Source organism: Castor canadensis, chromosome 1 (assembly GCF_047511655.1).
Source record: "Castor canadensis chromosome 1, mCasCan1.hap1v2, whole genome shotgun sequence".
NCBI classification, from domain to species: Eukaryota; Metazoa; Chordata; class Mammalia; order Rodentia; family Castoridae; genus Castor; species Castor canadensis.
Genome location: NC_133386.1, coordinates 146,076,890 through 146,095,028, shown reverse-complemented (window position 1 = coordinate 146,095,028; position 18,139 = coordinate 146,076,890). Strand labels below are relative to the sequence as shown.

At 40.9% G+C, this 18,139-nt stretch overlaps 1 protein-coding gene across 11 annotated transcripts in view; it reads right to left on the bottom strand.

Moving 5' to 3' along the window:
* Window positions 1-18,139, bottom strand: part of Olfml1 (olfactomedin like 1) — a 168,076-nt gene that overhangs the window by 79,109 nt on the left and 70,828 nt on the right. For 9 of the 11 annotated variants that reach the window (XM_074084893.1, XM_074084871.1, XM_020184418.2 and 6 more), the window contains one exon: window positions 11,846-12,060. The exons of 1 other annotated variant lie outside the window; for it this stretch is intronic. In XM_074084893.1, coding sequence (XP_073940994.1) covers window positions 11,846-12,060 — 215 coding nt within the window. Of the gene's footprint in view, window positions 1-11,845; window positions 12,061-14,538; window positions 14,584-18,139 lie in introns of those variants that run through there. One more of the 11 variants, XM_074084892.1, reaches the window with a different exon arrangement.

Here is an 18,139-nt window from a genome sequence, read left to right as displayed (position 1 = left end):
CTGCTGCCCTTGGCCAGGCTGACTATCCACCAGACACCAAGTGCTGCAACCTCAAGACCTTTGCTACTCGCTCCCTTGGGGGAATGTGGCTCTGGGCTGTGAGCCACCACCACCAGGCTGCCTCCCTAAAGGCCACATTCCACACCAGGGGTGCAGCTTCTGTCAACTCCTTGGTCTGCCTCCCTGGCTGTTCCCCACTCTGTACAACCTGCTTTACAAACCAGGGAGGTGGTTTGTAAGTCTCACGTGCATTTCCATGAGACTTGGGGAGCAGCTCTGGGTAGGAAGTAGCCATAGAAGGGCTGGAAGAGACAGGGAGGTGTGTGTTTGCCTATCAGCTATCAGCGGGTCACATACTGGCCTTCCAGAGTGGCCTCCCAGAGGCCCCCCACCTCCTCATAATGCATCTTCTTTGAGAGCTTCCCTGACAACAGCTTTTCCCCCTTTGCCCAGCCCTTAATGTGTGGCCTTGGGCTATGAGTGATTATGAAAGTGATCTCTGATGTGGGTGCAGTGGGAACAGTGCTTACATGCAAAGGCTGTGCACTCTGCCATCATAAATGCTTGCAGATGCAGATCTTGTGTTTGTGGGGGCCTTCCTGTGCCTTTCCTGGAAATTCCATATTGAAGAAAAGACTTCACTGGGTGTCATCAGCTCCCTCAGCCTGGCATCAATGTTCACCATGGCCCAGAAGTGGAACCCAAAGACAAGGCAGAAATAAGGCCTGGCAGCACAATCCAAGCAGGCTGGCCAGGCAGGGAGATTACAGAAGCATAAGGAGGAGAACTCTGCCCAGCAGCTGGCATGGGGGAGGAGTAAATTCCTGGAGACACACCCAGATCAGAGGCCAGAAAGAAAAGCAGGCTCTGCTGCCCTGCTCTGAGCTCCAGATCCCTTTCTTCACCCTGGCCCACTTCCAGAGTAACCCAGAAACAGCACCTTCTCCCTAGCCAGTTTCCCACTCAGGATGGGCTAATGAAAAATGTCTTTAAGTTTGCAGGGGTAGTAAGGTTTTCTGGTTTTGTTTTTTTCTTTCGTTTTGTTTTTTGTATTTTGTCTAGAAACATAGGAAAGTCAAATGAAAAAATTCATTAGGCCAACACACACTTGTCTAGCACCCAAGACAATGTAACCAAATTCCTAGCCTGGGTAGATAACAAATTATGATATGGTATGTAATAAAGGTATACCTGGGGATCTAGAGAAGAGGACACTGAGGGCTGATTTAGAGGATAGAAGAAGAGAGGCAGGAGAGAATCCCACTGCCTACACTTTCTCACTCATGAATCCCAGGGGTGCTCAGTCAGGACTTCTTATCACACAGGCTAGGTGGAACTATGGCTCTATTACACTCACCTGAAAGGCCATATTAGCCAAGAGAACCTCACAATGGTCCGCAGATGTACTTCAGGGGATCAACCAGAAAGTCCCAAAACATATTCATTAGATATCTGAAGAATGGGAGAAACCCCTGCTCTCCTTGGAGTTGCTCAGTGCCCTTCTTTAGCTTTTGGTACAAGAGGAGGAGACAGGTGAAGAAATGGCAATATGACTGCTTCTCAACAGTCTTTCTAAGCCCCTTGGGGAGGTGGCTCAGGTTCAGTCCTGCAGGAAGCCTCCCACCAGCTTCTCCTCCACTTCTTCCTGCTCATCCACACTCTTCCTCTACTTCACTGAACCATGCTGAACCACAGCTAATGATCAAGTAGAGAGACCTCTCTACTGCCCCACAAGTCTCTCTACTGCATCAGAAAGTAGGAAGTAATACTTGACAAGTTTCTCTACGGCACCAAACTGTGGGAAGTGCTTCTGCTTTATGACTCACTTCTGTAGCTTCATAATTCCTGGTACACAGTGGAAACAAACATTCTCTGAATGAAAGAATGAGGCTAAATTGTACTTGGAGAAAATAGATTCTTGAAAGTCTATTTCCCAGGTAACAATGCTTAACTCAAAGAGAAATAAAAAACAGGGGCAACTTCATCTATTAGCTGAACTCATGTGATGAACAAAAGTGGGAAAATGAGGGAGGAGGGGAAAGGAGAACAGGAGGGAGGAAGCCCGACGAGCTGAGATAAATTCTTGACATATTTTTATACATCCTCAAATAGCAATTCTTACCTCAGTCTTTTTTTGTGCTGTTTTCTTAAGAAACACTAAAGTACATTTTACTTATTATTATTAAATTCCACAAAATAACACTTCAAGGGATCTAGAAGCAGTGCATATATGTATGAAGGCAGTAAGGAAAGGGGTAGAGATGAGTGAGATACGGTGACTGCAGCATCTTCAGCCATTCCTCACTCAAAAACCCCTTGGGTGCTCAGCTTGTATCACACTAGCAAATTGAGCCATGGATGTATCACACTCACCCCAAAGGCTATCTTGGCTAGGGGTACCTCATAGAGCTCTACTGATACATTGATGAGCTTCAGAGGATCAGATAAGTCCCTGAATATATTATATATATATATATATATATATATAATAAATATAGTACTATTATATGTATAAATCTCTATTTCTCTAAGAAAAGTTTTCATCAGATTATCAAAATGGTCCATGCTCCCATAAAGTGAGAAATCTTGATTTCATCTGGCCTAAGTAGTTAATACTACTGGTGTAAGCTGCCCTTGTTACTGGGCGGGGGGGTGGAGGGGTGGCGCACAGTAGGCTCCTTGCTTCCATTACACTGTTCCTATGAGATAGTCTTGGTGACCATAAAGAGTAAACAAATAGGGAGTCACCAAGTTGACTCTGACAGCCCTCAGGATCTTCCTAGAAGCACTTCACCTACTTATAACCAGACTCAACTCATTACTAACTGCAACATGACGTAGAGTGGAGGAAAAGGGCAGGGGACTATGAGACTGAGTAGTCAGGGAGTGGAAACACAACTAAGAGGCCAGAGTAATCAGATTTGGATGAGGGAAACTTGTGGTTTGTCCCCAGCCCCATCCTAGGGTCTAGAAGAGGACCCCAGGATTGTCATCCACCTGGCTTGGATTTCAGGGAATGGCTGAGTGGGTCTGTAAGGTGTCAGTTCTATTGGCTAACAGGAGTCAGCAGCATCTTATTGGGAAGCAGTGAGGACCAAGAGAAGTCTCATGGCCCATGTGCTATTCTGTTGGCCCATAACCTGCATCCCAGGCTCTATTAAGCTCTGAGCCTTGGCGATAGCTGCCAGGACACCTCCTAATCAGTCAGATATAGTCTCTGTCCTGAAGCAGTCATGCTGCACAGTGGCCCTAATTTGGTAAGAAGGGGAGGAGAAGAAAGAACACAGCAGAGAGAGTCTTGAGCATAACACTTAATTCCGCCACCACCATCCACATACCCTGAGTCCACAAGCATGGACAGCCCATCTCCAAAATGGGTTAGGACAAAGGCCACAAATATTTTTGGCTTGGTGGGCCATACAGTCTCTGTCATACTTAACTCTGCAATTTGTAGCATGAAAGTGGCTATAGCCAGTGCCTAGACCAATAAGTGAGGCTAAGTTCCAGTAAAATTTTATTTATGGATATTGAAATTTGAATTGTATATCATTTCCACATCACAAAATATTCTTGTAATTTTTCTTCAATTACTGAAAAATGTAAAAGTCATTCTTAGCTGACAGGCAACAGGCCATCTGTAGCCTATAGTTAGTTCACTAACCACTGGTTTAAGACAAAGTTTCCCGATCTATAATAAACTGCCTGAGCTAGAGTGGGTTCTAGTGAAAATGTAGGGTCTGATCCAGAAGGCTAGGAATAGAGCCTGAAACTGTGCATTGATAACAAGCCCAGGACCACACCTGGAATAGTAAAAAGTAAGGAAACCATTTAAGTTCCTTGAAGCACTGGGTACTGGAAGCATGAATTCCTGGAGCTTGTTCACTAGTGGGGGCTGAAGGGACACAACCTGGTGACGTGCCTAACAGGCCTTCTTTGTGGGTGGAGGGTGAGTGGGTATCTACATGCTCAGACTTCAAGTTATGCTAACCTGGCAACATCTTCCACCAGGTTCTCTAGGCCTGAAGCAGGAAATTTAGTGGGGAAGGATTTATTTGCTCTTTTACCAGTGTTTGCACATTCTTGGTCATTTATAAACATTGGTTCTCAGGGACTGAAATAGTCCCCTTTGGTCAGGTCTGAAAGGATACAGATTGCTACAATTTACTTATTTGGGGAAGCCAGGGAAGATTTAAAAACTCAGAAAGAGCAAAACTGCTGAATCTGCAGTAACAGAATGCCCTTTCAGTATTGGGTGCTATGGAGGAAAATTGCATTCAAAACCCCTCAAGGCACAGGAACCTTCTCTAAGGCAGGGCTGGCAGACTCTGAGCCAGGAAATGCCTCCTAGAATGTAGAGAACCATTCTATTAGCGCCCCAAAGAAAGAAACTGGTGTCAAGGAGTTTGGAAAGATTTTTTTGCCACTGACCATGGAAGGTCATGTCTATGCTCCCAGGACCAGTCCTCAGCACCCTTGGCTTTTCTCTTCCAGCCCCACAGTGGAAGCCACACACACACACACACACACACACACACCCCTCATTTGTCCACTGTTTCCAAGGAAAACAAGACAGAAATCTCATTTTCTCAAAGAAAATGAGAAATATCCAGGTGCACTGTTCAGCAGCTTCACTACTGAGAGGTGTTTGTCATTTTGTCATCTGAAAATGGAAAATAACCAACAAACAAAAAGTATTTTCTCTAATAAAGCCCATACCTTATTTCTATTCCTTTCCAGCATTTGTCCCTGACTCCCACCTACTGGCTTCTTCAAGTATTGCATGAGGACAAAGAACCACTACCCATGTGGCCCAAGAGTCCCTTGGAAGCTAAGCACAGAGTAAAAAAACAAAAAAACCCAGTTCATGCCTACTTATTTCTCAGTTGCCACTCAACTGCACACCTGTAATAGGGCATAGTAAGAAACACACACTGAAAATTGACTCACATAGGGGCAGCACCCCCATTTCTCTCTTTTAAAACCCAAAGGAAAAGATTTTCCTATGTACCTTTTCAAAATTAAAATGTTAAAATTAAAATGTTCTACACAAATACATCCAGACCTGTTTTTTGTTCTCTGCCCTGACTGGAGAACAGAGATAGACGAATGAATCACTCTGCAAGAGAAATCAGTCTCACATTTTACAATCCATAAAATAGCTTTCTCTCCCCACCTTTTTTGCAACAACTCTGGCTTTTCAATATGGTAAACAGACTTATTTCTTTGGTCAGAATGAAAAAGTACAAGTGGAATCTGGCAGGAACACGTGGCTTTGTTTGAGGTACCGGGAGCTGAAGAAGCCACCATCTGTGACAAGGTGGTTGGGAGCTGAGATAGGGGGTGGCCAGGCCCTGTCCTACACCTGGGTCTCTTTCTTTGTTCCTTGAGCAACTAGTTCAAAAAGGTAGCTGAGAGTACCAGTATGCAGGACAGCCCTCTTCATTGTTCTTGAGATGTGGGCCTGACATAAGGGCATCCATACCTGGAGTCTCCTCAAATGGTTTCTACCTAGGAAACTAAGAGATCTGGACAGATGGAAGCCAATACTGGGACTTACAAAGAAGCCCCTCAAACCAGCCTCTCCTACAAACCACAGGATAGAATGTCTGGTCAGATCTTAACAGACATTGTCAAAATGAGCTGTCATTTCCAGTAGGGAAACCGAGTCTCAGAGACCAGAGGTTCACAGTGCTGGGGAAGAATGCTGGCCTCTTAACCCCTTCCTACCTCCCACACTCCCTCACGTAGGTTTAGCTTGCTTCCACCTACCCAGGCACATTGACTAGGACACCTGCAATCTTACAAAGGAAAGCCTGGGCTCACACTGGGTGGCCAACCCTGCTGCATGTGCTCCAGTTCCAAAGAAGGCACAGCCCCTCTCTAGGTTCTCTGCCAGCCACTGCCCCTCACCCTGAAACCTGAGCACTGCCCTGACTTGCCCTCACTTTGGTTTGCCTGCCTCATCTCTGACTTCATCTTGAACTTTTGCCAAGGAGTTCCTTGGCCTATATCCATAGATTTATACAGCAAGACAAACTGGCTACTGTTGAGAGATGAGGAGTGTATGCAACAGAATGTTAATGAGGCACCCATAATTGTTCTTTCTACAGACGGCTGGCTCTGGTATCTTTGGGGTATCACCTAAAGACCCAGGTCACTGATCAACATTGTGTACTAGTTACTGTTGCCATCATCAATTGCTTGTTCCCAGTCCTTTAGAGTCCAGTGAATCTGGTTGCGTAGCCTCTATCTCCCAACCTATCCCTGGATCACACCAACCAACATCTACCCAACCAGGCCACGTGAGTGTGGAATAGTAGACCCACCCCTTCCAGAGCACAGGAAAGCCCACTTGAGGTACAGTCAAAATCCCGGTAGTCATAGTGGTGCCAGATCCTTCCTGCCTGTTATACTTGCCAGGAACATTGATGAGCACCAGTCTCCTTTCTGGACCTCAGGGACATTGAGTTAGGTTCAGGACCTCTTGACCTGAAATAGCTACATCCTCTTGAGGGCATCATTCTGCACTGATACAGCAAACAGAGCAGGAAGAGGCTGCCTCAATCCAGAACTTGTCTCCATTCCCATCACAGCAGAGATGCTTCAGCCATCCAGGAGGGCCTTGGCTTCATTCTCTGTGAGCACTGACTCTAAGTTTCATCCAGTCTGCCAAATATAAAAGACTACCTTCCCATCTCCTGAGGGTGACACTTCTGCTGTGCCACAGAGTAGGCCAGGCCACTGCTTGCCTTAGATTCCAGGAAATTTCCTATACAAGAGCCTTATCCACCAGCTTTCTAGAGACAGACTTAGAATTCAGATACAGATGCTATTCCCAGACCAAGGGAATCCAAACCTTTTGCTTCTTGCCTCACTGTGGTCCAGACACCATTCCCAACCCAGAGAGCCTGATGCATGCCCTTCTGTGCCTAGAGCCCACTTCTCATTATACTTACCAACCAAGGGCAGGCCAGAGAACTCTGGAAATTTAATCAAAACCCAACACCACTAAGTCCTGAGTGGGTCTGCTCTATGTGGTCTTTAGGGTGATCCTGGCCTGTTGATATCCATATCACTATGACACACTAGAACCAGATGCTCCCTTCTCCATTTGAGACACAAGGGAAGGCCCAGGACTAGTCTATTTGTCCTATTCTAACCACCAACCACTCTCCAACATCCACAACTACCTCTTCAACAGCCCCTTTCTCTTGTAGACCACAGATACCACAGTGCCTAAAGATCCACAGTTCTTGATGAATAGCAATAGTAGGAGCCACATTTCCTACCATACAACCCTTCCCCTCTGACCACAGTTAATTGGTTCTTGAGTGGTCACCTGACCCAAGGATAACTAATCCATAATTGTGCTTAAATGAAAAGCTTTAAATTTCTACTTCATTTGCACTCAATATTTGTATGATCCTGTAGAACTTAGTTTCAAAATTATGACCTATGCAATAAGATTCTTTAGGAATTTGGGTTTAAAAACAAAAAACACAAGAAGAAACAAAGAAAGATTCATCAGTCAACCAGAAGAATAAACTCAAATTTAAAAGATGTTGTGGCAGTCATTCTGAACTGTCTTCCTAAGGGCCATTTGTTTCCCCCAACTCTATCATTCCTTTCTGACAGGGGCCACCTTTCCTACCATGGCAAATGGAAGTGCCAATACAGGTTGAGTATCCTTTGTCTAAAATGCTTGGGACCAGCAGTGGTCCCAAGGAATTCCCAGCAGGAATACTGACATATAGATTTTACCAGTTGAGCATCCCTAATCCAAAAATCCTAAATCCAAAATGGTCTGAAATGTAAAACTTTTGGATTTTTAGATTAGGAATGTTCAACCTGTGCTTGCTATCCCAGCCTCCCTTGCAGCTAGAGTATGTACATGTGAATAAATCCTAGCCATTGAACCAATGGGAAGTTCAGAGAAAGAAATTTTCTTTCCTGATTAAGGAGGGAAAAAGATAAACTAAAGAAACTGTTCCCTACCTATAGGCATAGTTCTGTAGTTGTGTCTATATGAGGACATGATTCCTGGAGCCCCAGCAGCCACCTTGCAACAATTAGGGGAAAATCCAACCCCAGAGGATACTGGGACAAAATGATGGGAAGAACAAGAAACTTTGCAGTCATCCAGAGCCACTCACTGAATCTGGAACTGCCCATCCTGAGGACACTTTGTAAGCGATATTTTGTTTATACACTTTACTAGAGAAGCACAGTTGGACCAGGTCAGGACAATGCATGCCAAAGAAGTAATTTTATGTGACAAGCCAGTGTGTCTACAGAGGACAATGGAGCAAACATGCAAGAGCTGCAGACAACAGGAATGGGAATACATTTGTCAGTCGTGGCTAATCCCTCAAGCTTTCTCACTTGCTCTAATTGTGATTCTAATCCCATATGATTCTTTTTAAAATATAATTTAAGCAAGTCTCTGAAACGTTAATGTGCACATGAATCACCTGAAGATGATTTAGTAGGTGTAGGACAGGGTCTATAGTCTGCATTTTTTACAGGCTCCCAGGGGATATCAAGCTGCTGGGCCTCAGACCATTTGTGTAGCAAGGGCTTCTATTTAAAGGACCAATCTGAAACACCCAGTAAGTTTGTTCACTGCTCTGAATCCTATTTCCATGCAGATAAGAAGTACTGTGGAATGTGTGCATAACCAGAGTGTAAACTGACTTTAGGTCTGCAAGACCTAAAACATAGACAGGCCATCTCTGTTCACAATCAAAATCTTAACACCCAGTTCTGATTTCCTGGAATGTTTGTATGAACTTCTGACCCCCTGAAAGTATACCATTCATAGGTGGCTAATAGCCATAATTACTCCAAAAGATTTGTGAATGCATAACTTGTAAGGGAATCTTCTTTCCAAAGAAGGGTATGCCCCAAACCATTGTAAATAACCCCAAAATAAATTCAAACCAAGCATTTTTCTGAGATTCATCTTAAAAACCCAACAACCACATCAGCTACCTTTGGATCAAAAATAATTGTAATAACCTAAAAAATATTTTCAAAGTTGGATCCATTTTTTCATACCATACACTAAAGAAATACTAATGAATTAAAGTTAACCAGAAGATAAAAATCAAACCATAAACTTACTGGAGGAAGATACAGGTAAATGGCTATTGAATCTGAGATTAAGAAAGGCTTTTTAGGGCTAAAAGGAAAAGAACCAACCCAAACAGGAAAGACTAATGAGTTAATTACAACCTTTAAAAATTATATGCCTCAATAAGCACCATATACAGCATTTAAAACAAAGTGAGGAAAACATATGCCGCAAATAAAACAAAGGACTAGTAAAAGGTCATTTAAATACATAAGCACTAAAATCCTAAAGAAAAAGAACATAGAATATGAATAGAGAGTGAGATAGACCCACCAAGGGACTTAGGGTTATCTCTAGGGTACATGGGAAGAAAATGTAAGAGCTATTTTTTGACCTATCATTTGAAAATACTCTATTAGAGGGTTATTTTAATAACTTAAATATATTAGCAAAATACTATATATATATATATGAACATGTATATATGGGGTATTTTTTTCAGATCAGGTATGAGTTTAAAAGCTTAGAAATCATACAAAAGAATACTAATAAACTAATTTTTTAAAGAGTTTAAGCTCAGAATGTAGCTAAGTGGTAGAACACTTGTGTAACATACATAAGGCCCTGAGTTCAATCCCCAGCACTACCCCCCTCAAAAATGAAAAGAAAAATACGATCCATATATTTTTTTTAAAAAAATAAAGGAAAAGTAGCCTTCCCACTAAACAAAGAAATGCAAAAACAACTGGAAAACATTTTCCCCTATGAAACTAGTAGAGCTATTTGTGTAGTCTTAGTGATTATTGTTAATCAAGATGCTGTGTGATATTCACATCAAAACCTCACAATGATTAAAAATATATAAAAAATAAAACCTCACAATGAAACTATAAACAGTTAAATCTTCCTGAAAAGTGATGTGGAAAAATATGTCAAAATGCTTAAAGATACTAATGCTTTTGAATTAGAGTTGTCAGATTTAGCAAACTGTATGAAGCTTCTTTAGTAACTATTATTCATTGCTTATCTAAAATCAAATTTAACTTAGCTCCCTATATTTTAACTGGTAACCCTACTTGAACTCTGTAATTATACTTCTAGGAAATATCTAAAGATAAGGACAAACATTTCTGGACAAAGATATTCACTGTGGCAATGCCATGTTATAAGTGAAAGATTTAAAATGATCTAAATGTCAAAACTGGAAAAACTGTCACATAAATTAAGGTACAACCATATAAGATAACCAAGGAGCATCCATGCTCATTGTTAACTGTACAGTGAGGAATAAAAACCAGCTATTTCTAATCTATGGGCAGACTGGGCTTTTTGTTCAGAAAGACACTTCAATGAACCTCTCATTTATGTGATTATAAGGTCCTGGACAGAGCTGAGAAGCAAGTAAAATAAGGCCCTGGAGCTTAATGAAAGGGCTCAGAGAATAGTAGAGAAGGCCCCTATAAGGACTCCTGTGATTACATGTGTTATACCTGGATAGTCCAGGATACTCTCCCTATTTTAAAGTCAGATACTTAGAAATCTTAATTCCATCTGCAAACTTCCTCTTTGCTGTGGAAGGTAACATATTCACAGGTTCTGCCCATTACCATATGACATTCTGAATTATTCATTGCCTATCAGCTTGGTATAGATATATTACATAGAACACCAGGCAGATGCCCAGGTAATGAAAATATTGAATAACACATATAATGAATATAATAAAGAACTGTTCAGTGTTCATAGGAAGCCATGGAGATGAAACTGTAGTGACAGAGCCTTTGGAACAGAAAGTAAGCTAGGACATCTGGGACATTGCCTGTCTAATCATAAATGACATGACCTCTGTACAAGGGTATTTCAGCTTCCTGGTTTGTGGTCTCCAAAATCACCCCCACACCCCCAATTAAGGCTCCTGTTCCTTTCCTCTCACTTCTATGCATACTTTCAATTTTTAATCCATTCTGAAGGGCTCTAGCTTTAGAAGACTGTATCTCAGCCTTCATCCTCAAACTCACCTTAGGTAATTCTTCCTTCCTATGGCTTCCCATATTCCTTAAGTCCTCAGATGGTTACAACCCAGATTACCTCCTCAATGGACTAGCTCCTTACCTTACCTATTCCTAGTTATTACTAAATCTCTTAAAGTTGACCTGTTAGTCTCCACAGGGAAGCAGATGGATAACCAAAGCCAAAACCAAAGCTTGGTTACCAAATCTGCTTGCCCTACAGGGAGGGCAGGTCTGTGAGCCTGATCTAGAGAGAGCTGGAGAAGGAAGTTGGTAAATCTGCATTCCATTCTAGGGATAGGAAGTAGTTCAAGGGCAAGTAGTAGGAGCAGAAGAAAGAAATGAAAGAGGCAAGCAGGCTGTAAATTGTGCTGGGGAAAAAAAAGGGGGGGGGGGCGGTAATGGAATCCATTTGAGGGTTAGAAATCTCATCCAGGGATTGTAACTCAGAAAGTAGTACATGCAGTCTTGGGGGCCAGGGGTTCATCCACTGCTGTCCTTCTCTGGCCCTGGAATTACTCTTCTCAGGACAGAGTGACTGTAGACCACAAGAAGGCAGAGTGTATAGCTTGAGCTGCTTGACTGACATCTATTCCCTTACTGGGAAGGACCACCCAGTGGGAGCTGCCTAAAGCTAGATGGAAAGCAAGAATAGGCTGGAGGATATAGAGATAAGTCAATAGCCATGGCCAGTGGTGGCATTTCATGGGCTGCATGATTATGTTTCCTAGCAATTCCCCAACCAGGTAATGGACCTACTCACCAAGCTCTCCTCAAACCACTCCTTTATGTAAACAGCTGTTGGGCCAGGGATCTGGCTCAGGAGGACAGCTCTCTCCTGAGGAAGCACCAGCATCTCCAGGGCCAGCCTCAGGTCCTCGATGAGATGGAGCACTGGGAAAGGGTTCTTGTAGGAGGCCGGGGAAGACAGTCCAGGCTCATAGGTACCATCAGTAATATCTGCACCTGTTTTAGTGCCTAGAACAAGAGAGAGAGGGAGGAACCTGAGTAAGAAGGGTGTATCCCCTGGTCAATGAGCTAGAGGAGAGCAAAGGCAGTGAAAAGAGAGGAGAAAGGGCTGGATAAGAAGCCTGAAGGATCATTTCTGCCTTGGCAGAATCACTTACAATGATCTGGGGTGGGTATGATAGGAAGAGACCCAACAGAGATGGGTAACAGTCCATTGAGACTGACATATGATGCTAACACATTTAACTTCTGGAAAAACAAAGCCAAACTTCACCAGTGACCAAAGCTTGCTAGTTGAGACAATGTGATCCCATTATTCGGCTTTTAGATGAATGTATATTTTTAAAACAGCATGGTAGACTGTATAGGCAGCCACCTATTTAGGAATGGAATTTCTTCCATTCACATATGGGGGTTCCACTCCTTCCATTGAGATAGATCTTGACCCTGAGCTGTTATTATCATCAAAACATAGTGGTAGTGACTGTGCCAGTTCAAGAAGTCTGACAGTTTCCATTTCTTCTCTTGCCCTAATCTACCATGTAACAAAGCCCACTTACCCTCCTAGAAAGACTGCCCCAACTGCAGGCATCCCAGCTGCAGTGACAGACTTGTAAATAAAGTCATCCTGGGTCCTCCACCTCCAGATGAGCCATCCCAGCAGACACCATATGACTACACCTGCCTAGCACTATCACAATCATGGAATTATAAAGAAACAAATAGTGGTGATTGACTTAAGCCATTATGTTCAGTTTAATTCACTGCAATAGACAGCAATTACTATAATCATTTTGGTGATAGTTTAGTGAGTTGGAATCTTTCTGGATGAGGAGCCACATCTCATCTCCCCATTATGGACTATAAAGTCTCGGACAGCAGAGTCCATGTCATACTTAGTTGAGTTCCCAGCATCATATCCTCTACCCAGTAGATGTTGAAGTAGACTCTGATCAAATGGCCACACATATACTTGAGTGAATAGCTGGAGAGAAAAGAGTACTTGGTTTTCCTCAGAAATCTGGCATATTTAGTCAGTTCTTTTTAATTTGTTATGCCCCAAATAGGACTGATTTTGCCTTTCAAATCCCATCATTTAACAATAGCAACAAAAGTCTTCTTTCCCTAAGTACAAGAATATATTTATCAAGCCAGAATTGGGGTAACATAGTCATACAAAGGATTTCTGTGATTCCTTCAGCAGTAAGAAACACTTTCGAAAACACGGTTTAGACAGTGGAATTTCTAGGGCATTTGGATTGTTTATAAGGCCAATAGAATAAAATATTTGAAATCAAGACTCTGCTGGAAAATGTGAGCTGTACAGCAAACACGTCCACGGGTACACTATAGGTCTGACATCTAATTCCTGGTCCCTTTACTCTTCTAGAAGCCAACTCCTATTTGCCAGGAAGTTTGGAGGTGGGGGAAGGAGAAATCCACACAGAAGGAAACAATTACCACAGTATTTGATTGCCACTTTGTTTTTGAAAATGCGTAATAGAGGGATTCATGGATCACAATCCACAGACAAGTCAGAGGCTCTGGGGAGCTAGGAAACTGCCCAGGAAATCCACACTCTGATGTGTGCTCAGCATTTTCTGGCTCCTACAAATCCAATTTAGAGTTGACTGGGAATTGCCACAGCCAAACTTCAGGGAAGAAAATAAACAGAAGCTGAACAAGATCTCTAATCTACAATTGCTAAGCAACCCATCTCCATTCTGAACACACTCTAATTTCACACAAATATTCATAGTTGTAAATGTAGGAAGGGTCAGGCTGGGAGGCAGGAGGAAAGATGGGTTTTCATTAACTTTATATCACTGTATGGCCTTTGAAAAGTCTCTTCCTATCTGTGGGACCCTCCCTACCCTAAAACATTTGGATTCTTTCCTACTAATCAAAGAGTGTATGAGTGCATGTATGTTTTCTGTTTTTATAGGTGTATGTATATGTATGATAGACTAAGTTTAATTCTTTTGCAATTTATATTTCTTTATTACTTTATCAAAATTAGTAGCCAATAAACTCTAAATGAGGAAAATGAAAAGATAATAACCCATGAGTGATTATTTGTCCCTAAGTTAGTTGTAAGGGCAGTGACAGCAAAGCCCCACATAAGAGCTACTTGATTTTAAATCTAAGAATCAGATAGTCATAGGATAGAAAACTAAGGGAGGAAGAAACTTCTAAATACTACTTGTGGTTTGGGGGATACAAATGACAAAATGATATTGAACAAGAAAGCTTCTATACAAGGGGAGATATAATGATTCTAATTTCTTAGAAGAAAGTGTGGTAATAGGTCCCATGAGGCCACAGTATGTTCATAGATCTCATGTAGTCCCCTTGTCCCATGTTATATCAAGGTCACCCCATGAGCCCACTAGAGTATGACAGATGTGCAGGAATGTCACTTCAAAGAGTAGATTACAAAAGATGTATCATTTCTGCCTTGTTCTCTCCCTGTCTCAGATCACTTACTTGGTCTGGAGAAAGTCAGCTGCCACGTTGTAAAGACACTCGATTCTCCCTATGGAAAAGTCCATGTGGTGAGGAAACATGACCACCTATTAACTAACAGCCATCAATGACATGAGTCCTACCACCAACCATGTAGGTGCACTGCCCTAGGTGGGGGTCTCCCAGCCCCAGGTAAGCCACCTGATGACAGTATTCCCAAGCTGACATCTTAACTGTAACCACATGAAAGACCCTGAACCAGAACTACCCACTGAAACACTCCTGAATTCCTGGCCAACAGAAACTAAAAATAAATATTTGTCTAATATGTACACATATATGGACACACACATATATTACACAATAAAATAACCAACCAAAATAAATCAAATAGCCAAAACCATTCTAAGAAGCATAATCAAGGGGAACTAGCCTATGTGCTACTAAAGTATGTTGCTAAAACTACTTTTACAGAAAAATAGGATTTTTTCTTATTGCATGTGTGTAGGGCTAGGGATGAAACACAGGGTCTTGAGCACATGCTAGGCAAGCATTCTACCACTGAGATATATCCCAAGCCCCCAAAATACCACCTTTACTTTATACCATATACAAAATTAAAATTTAGACAGATAAGCATTATATATAAAAAATTAAACACCAAAGATAAAAAGAAGATAGATCAAAATTGGATTAGAGAAAGATTTTATAGGCATAAGGGTAATTGATCAAAACAATAGAACATCAAATCTAACTACATAAAATTAACTTCTGGAACTATATAAATTAAAATTAAATGATAAATTATAACCTGAAAACTCTACTTGTAGCAATTCTAACAAAAGATCAATATATCCTTTATATAAAAAGAGGGCTTATATAGCAATAAGAAAATGCACACTTTCTTCTCACACATAAAAATAGGTATAAGGTTTTTACCCGGGCAACTCTGGAACAACAAAACCAAAAATAAAAAATTAAAATATGTAAATAAAATGTTTTCTCTAGTAAACAGAACTAGAAAGTGAAAAATGACATTTCATTTTTCACTTATGAAATTGTTGAAGTTGAAAATGCAATGACCAATGTTGACAAGCATGCAATAAGAAGGATATCCTCACATCCTATTACTGGACACAAAAATCAACCCAATTTCTCTATAAAGCAATTTGGCAAGATACAGTAAAAACATTTATACTTTTTGACCTAATGATTCTAACTTTAGAAATCTAATGTAAGGAAATATAATCAGACATGCGGCTAAACATTAATATACAAGAATGATATCAGCAGTATTCTAATTGTGAAAAAGTAGGGGGTAAATGACCCCACACAGGTGAATGTTTAAATAACTTCTGGGACATACAAAGAATATAATTCATATACATACACATAAAAAGAAACAATCGTCCAAAGATTCAGTAATGTGGGAAAATACTTGCCTTATACCATTCAATAAAAAGGAAAAGAATAATTTAAAAATATACATAGAAGCATACATATATAGAGGATTCTGTAATGTTAATAATGATTATCATTACTTTTATAGCATTTTTAAAAGCTTTAAACTTGTTGAATAAGAACAAAAGTGAGACTCAAATTTGATATTTCCTTTGCACAGGACTCTAGGTACAATAGTGTTTTGAACGTCTCCATCAGGTGGTGGACAATATAGGAGAATTCAGGCCTTTTTTGAGCAGGCATGAGTAATACAAACAGGTTTTCTCCTTGTGTCCTTGATTAGTTTTCCTTCTCTCACTAATTGCATAAGTGAAAGGGGTGAGGGGCTACTAGTATTTTCATAGAACGATCATTTTACAAAATCATAGACTTGGCCAGACCCCCACATGTCTTAAGGGGAAGTTTCTAGCAAACAGGGCAGACCCAACCATGGATGAAGGTGTCCTCTTCATCCACAATGAACAAACAGAAAAACTGAAAAAGCTAACACCTTTTTATTTTTTCCAATATAGAGGCAATCTTGAAAGAAAATAAAAACTTTGGGTGCTGGAAAGTGAAGCGTGAAGTAAGTTCTAGTTGACTATAGAACAGCCCAGTAGGAAAGACCTGGGCTGGAGCTTCAGGCTGCAAGGCCTCAAGTGAGAACAGAAAGTGAGACCCTACAGAAAGACAGTAGCCCAAGTATTACCCACTTAATGAAGTAAGGTCTGAGAAAATTTGTCCACTGGTAGAGAAACTTATGAAGGACTAGGGAGCCCCTGCATGTTTATAAAACCACATACAAACACACACACACACACACACACACACACACACACACACAGAGAGAGAGAGAGAGAAATCAAAACTACAGGCTTACACATACTACAAGTGCAACTTACTACTAAAATCCCAAATCAGAAATCAATACACATGCAGAATGGTTCAGGAATGGTGCAACACCTGAGGCTCAGCATTAGCAAAGGCAGAATCTCCCAGAAGGCTTAGCAACACACTGCACACACACTCCCTGCAAGCGACAAGCTCCTGTGAAAAAATTACCATCACAAAGTTAAAAAAAAAAAAAAAAAGTCAAAATAGAATGGCCATATGCAACAACTAAGAAATGGGTGTTCTATTCCTGAGATTAACAGAACAATATGAACCAGACAATAGATGATATGCCCATGAGGATTTTTTTCCCCAAATTATTTATCAGAAAAAGATGATTCAGTTTATATTTGAGCTGTAAAAGAGCTTCTCTCTCTGGGGACATTCTATTTCTCTTTTTTTGAACTACAAAGCACTTTTTCAGGAAAACAGATTAACACAGAGGTTTTCAACTTTGGATGCACATTGAAATCACCTGGGGTTTCACCTGTAGTGATCCTAATTTAGTTGGTCCAGGATGTGACCTGGTGTAATAAAAAGTTTCCCATATGATTCTAAAAATGAAGCTAAAGTTGAAACAACTGCATTAGCAGATCACCTAAATCAGTGCTAATTTTTGATATTTACAGCAGTCTCCTGAGAATTTTTATTTGAAGAAGCAAAATCAAAATTTAATATAGACTTGTAATTATTTTTGTATAATTATTCTAAGGATAAGGCCACATAAAATGCAAATGTTGAATTTTATTAAAAGCACTTTAATGATTTTTATTAGCATATATTATATGAAATGATGGGTTTCATTATGACATTTTCATGCTTGTATAAATGTACTTTGAAAAAAAGTCTTTTAATGGTCACTTTCAAAAGCATGTAAGTATGTAAATGGTAGACATTAAGCTTATGAAGAAATATTTTGGTTCTCCATTTAAGCTCCATAAATAGGATGACGGTCCTGCTCCTTGTGAAGCTACACATGACCACATGACTTCCTTTGGCCAATAAATATGATAAGTGACATATGTCAGTTCTGGAAGAATGTTGAAGAGCCAGTATACAATTCCCCATATCCTGGCTTCTGGCAATGGTAGAGAATGAATCAACACATGCCTCAGAGTGAAATGGCATAGACCAGAGCTTTCCACAGAGAGGTAGTGTGTGCAATAAATACATCTTTGTGTTTCAAATTACTGACATTTCAGGACTCTTTGTTACTATAGCATAACTTAGCATACCTGCACTTATACAAGGTATCTATGTTACACAATTCAGAAATAGAGACACACAAGAT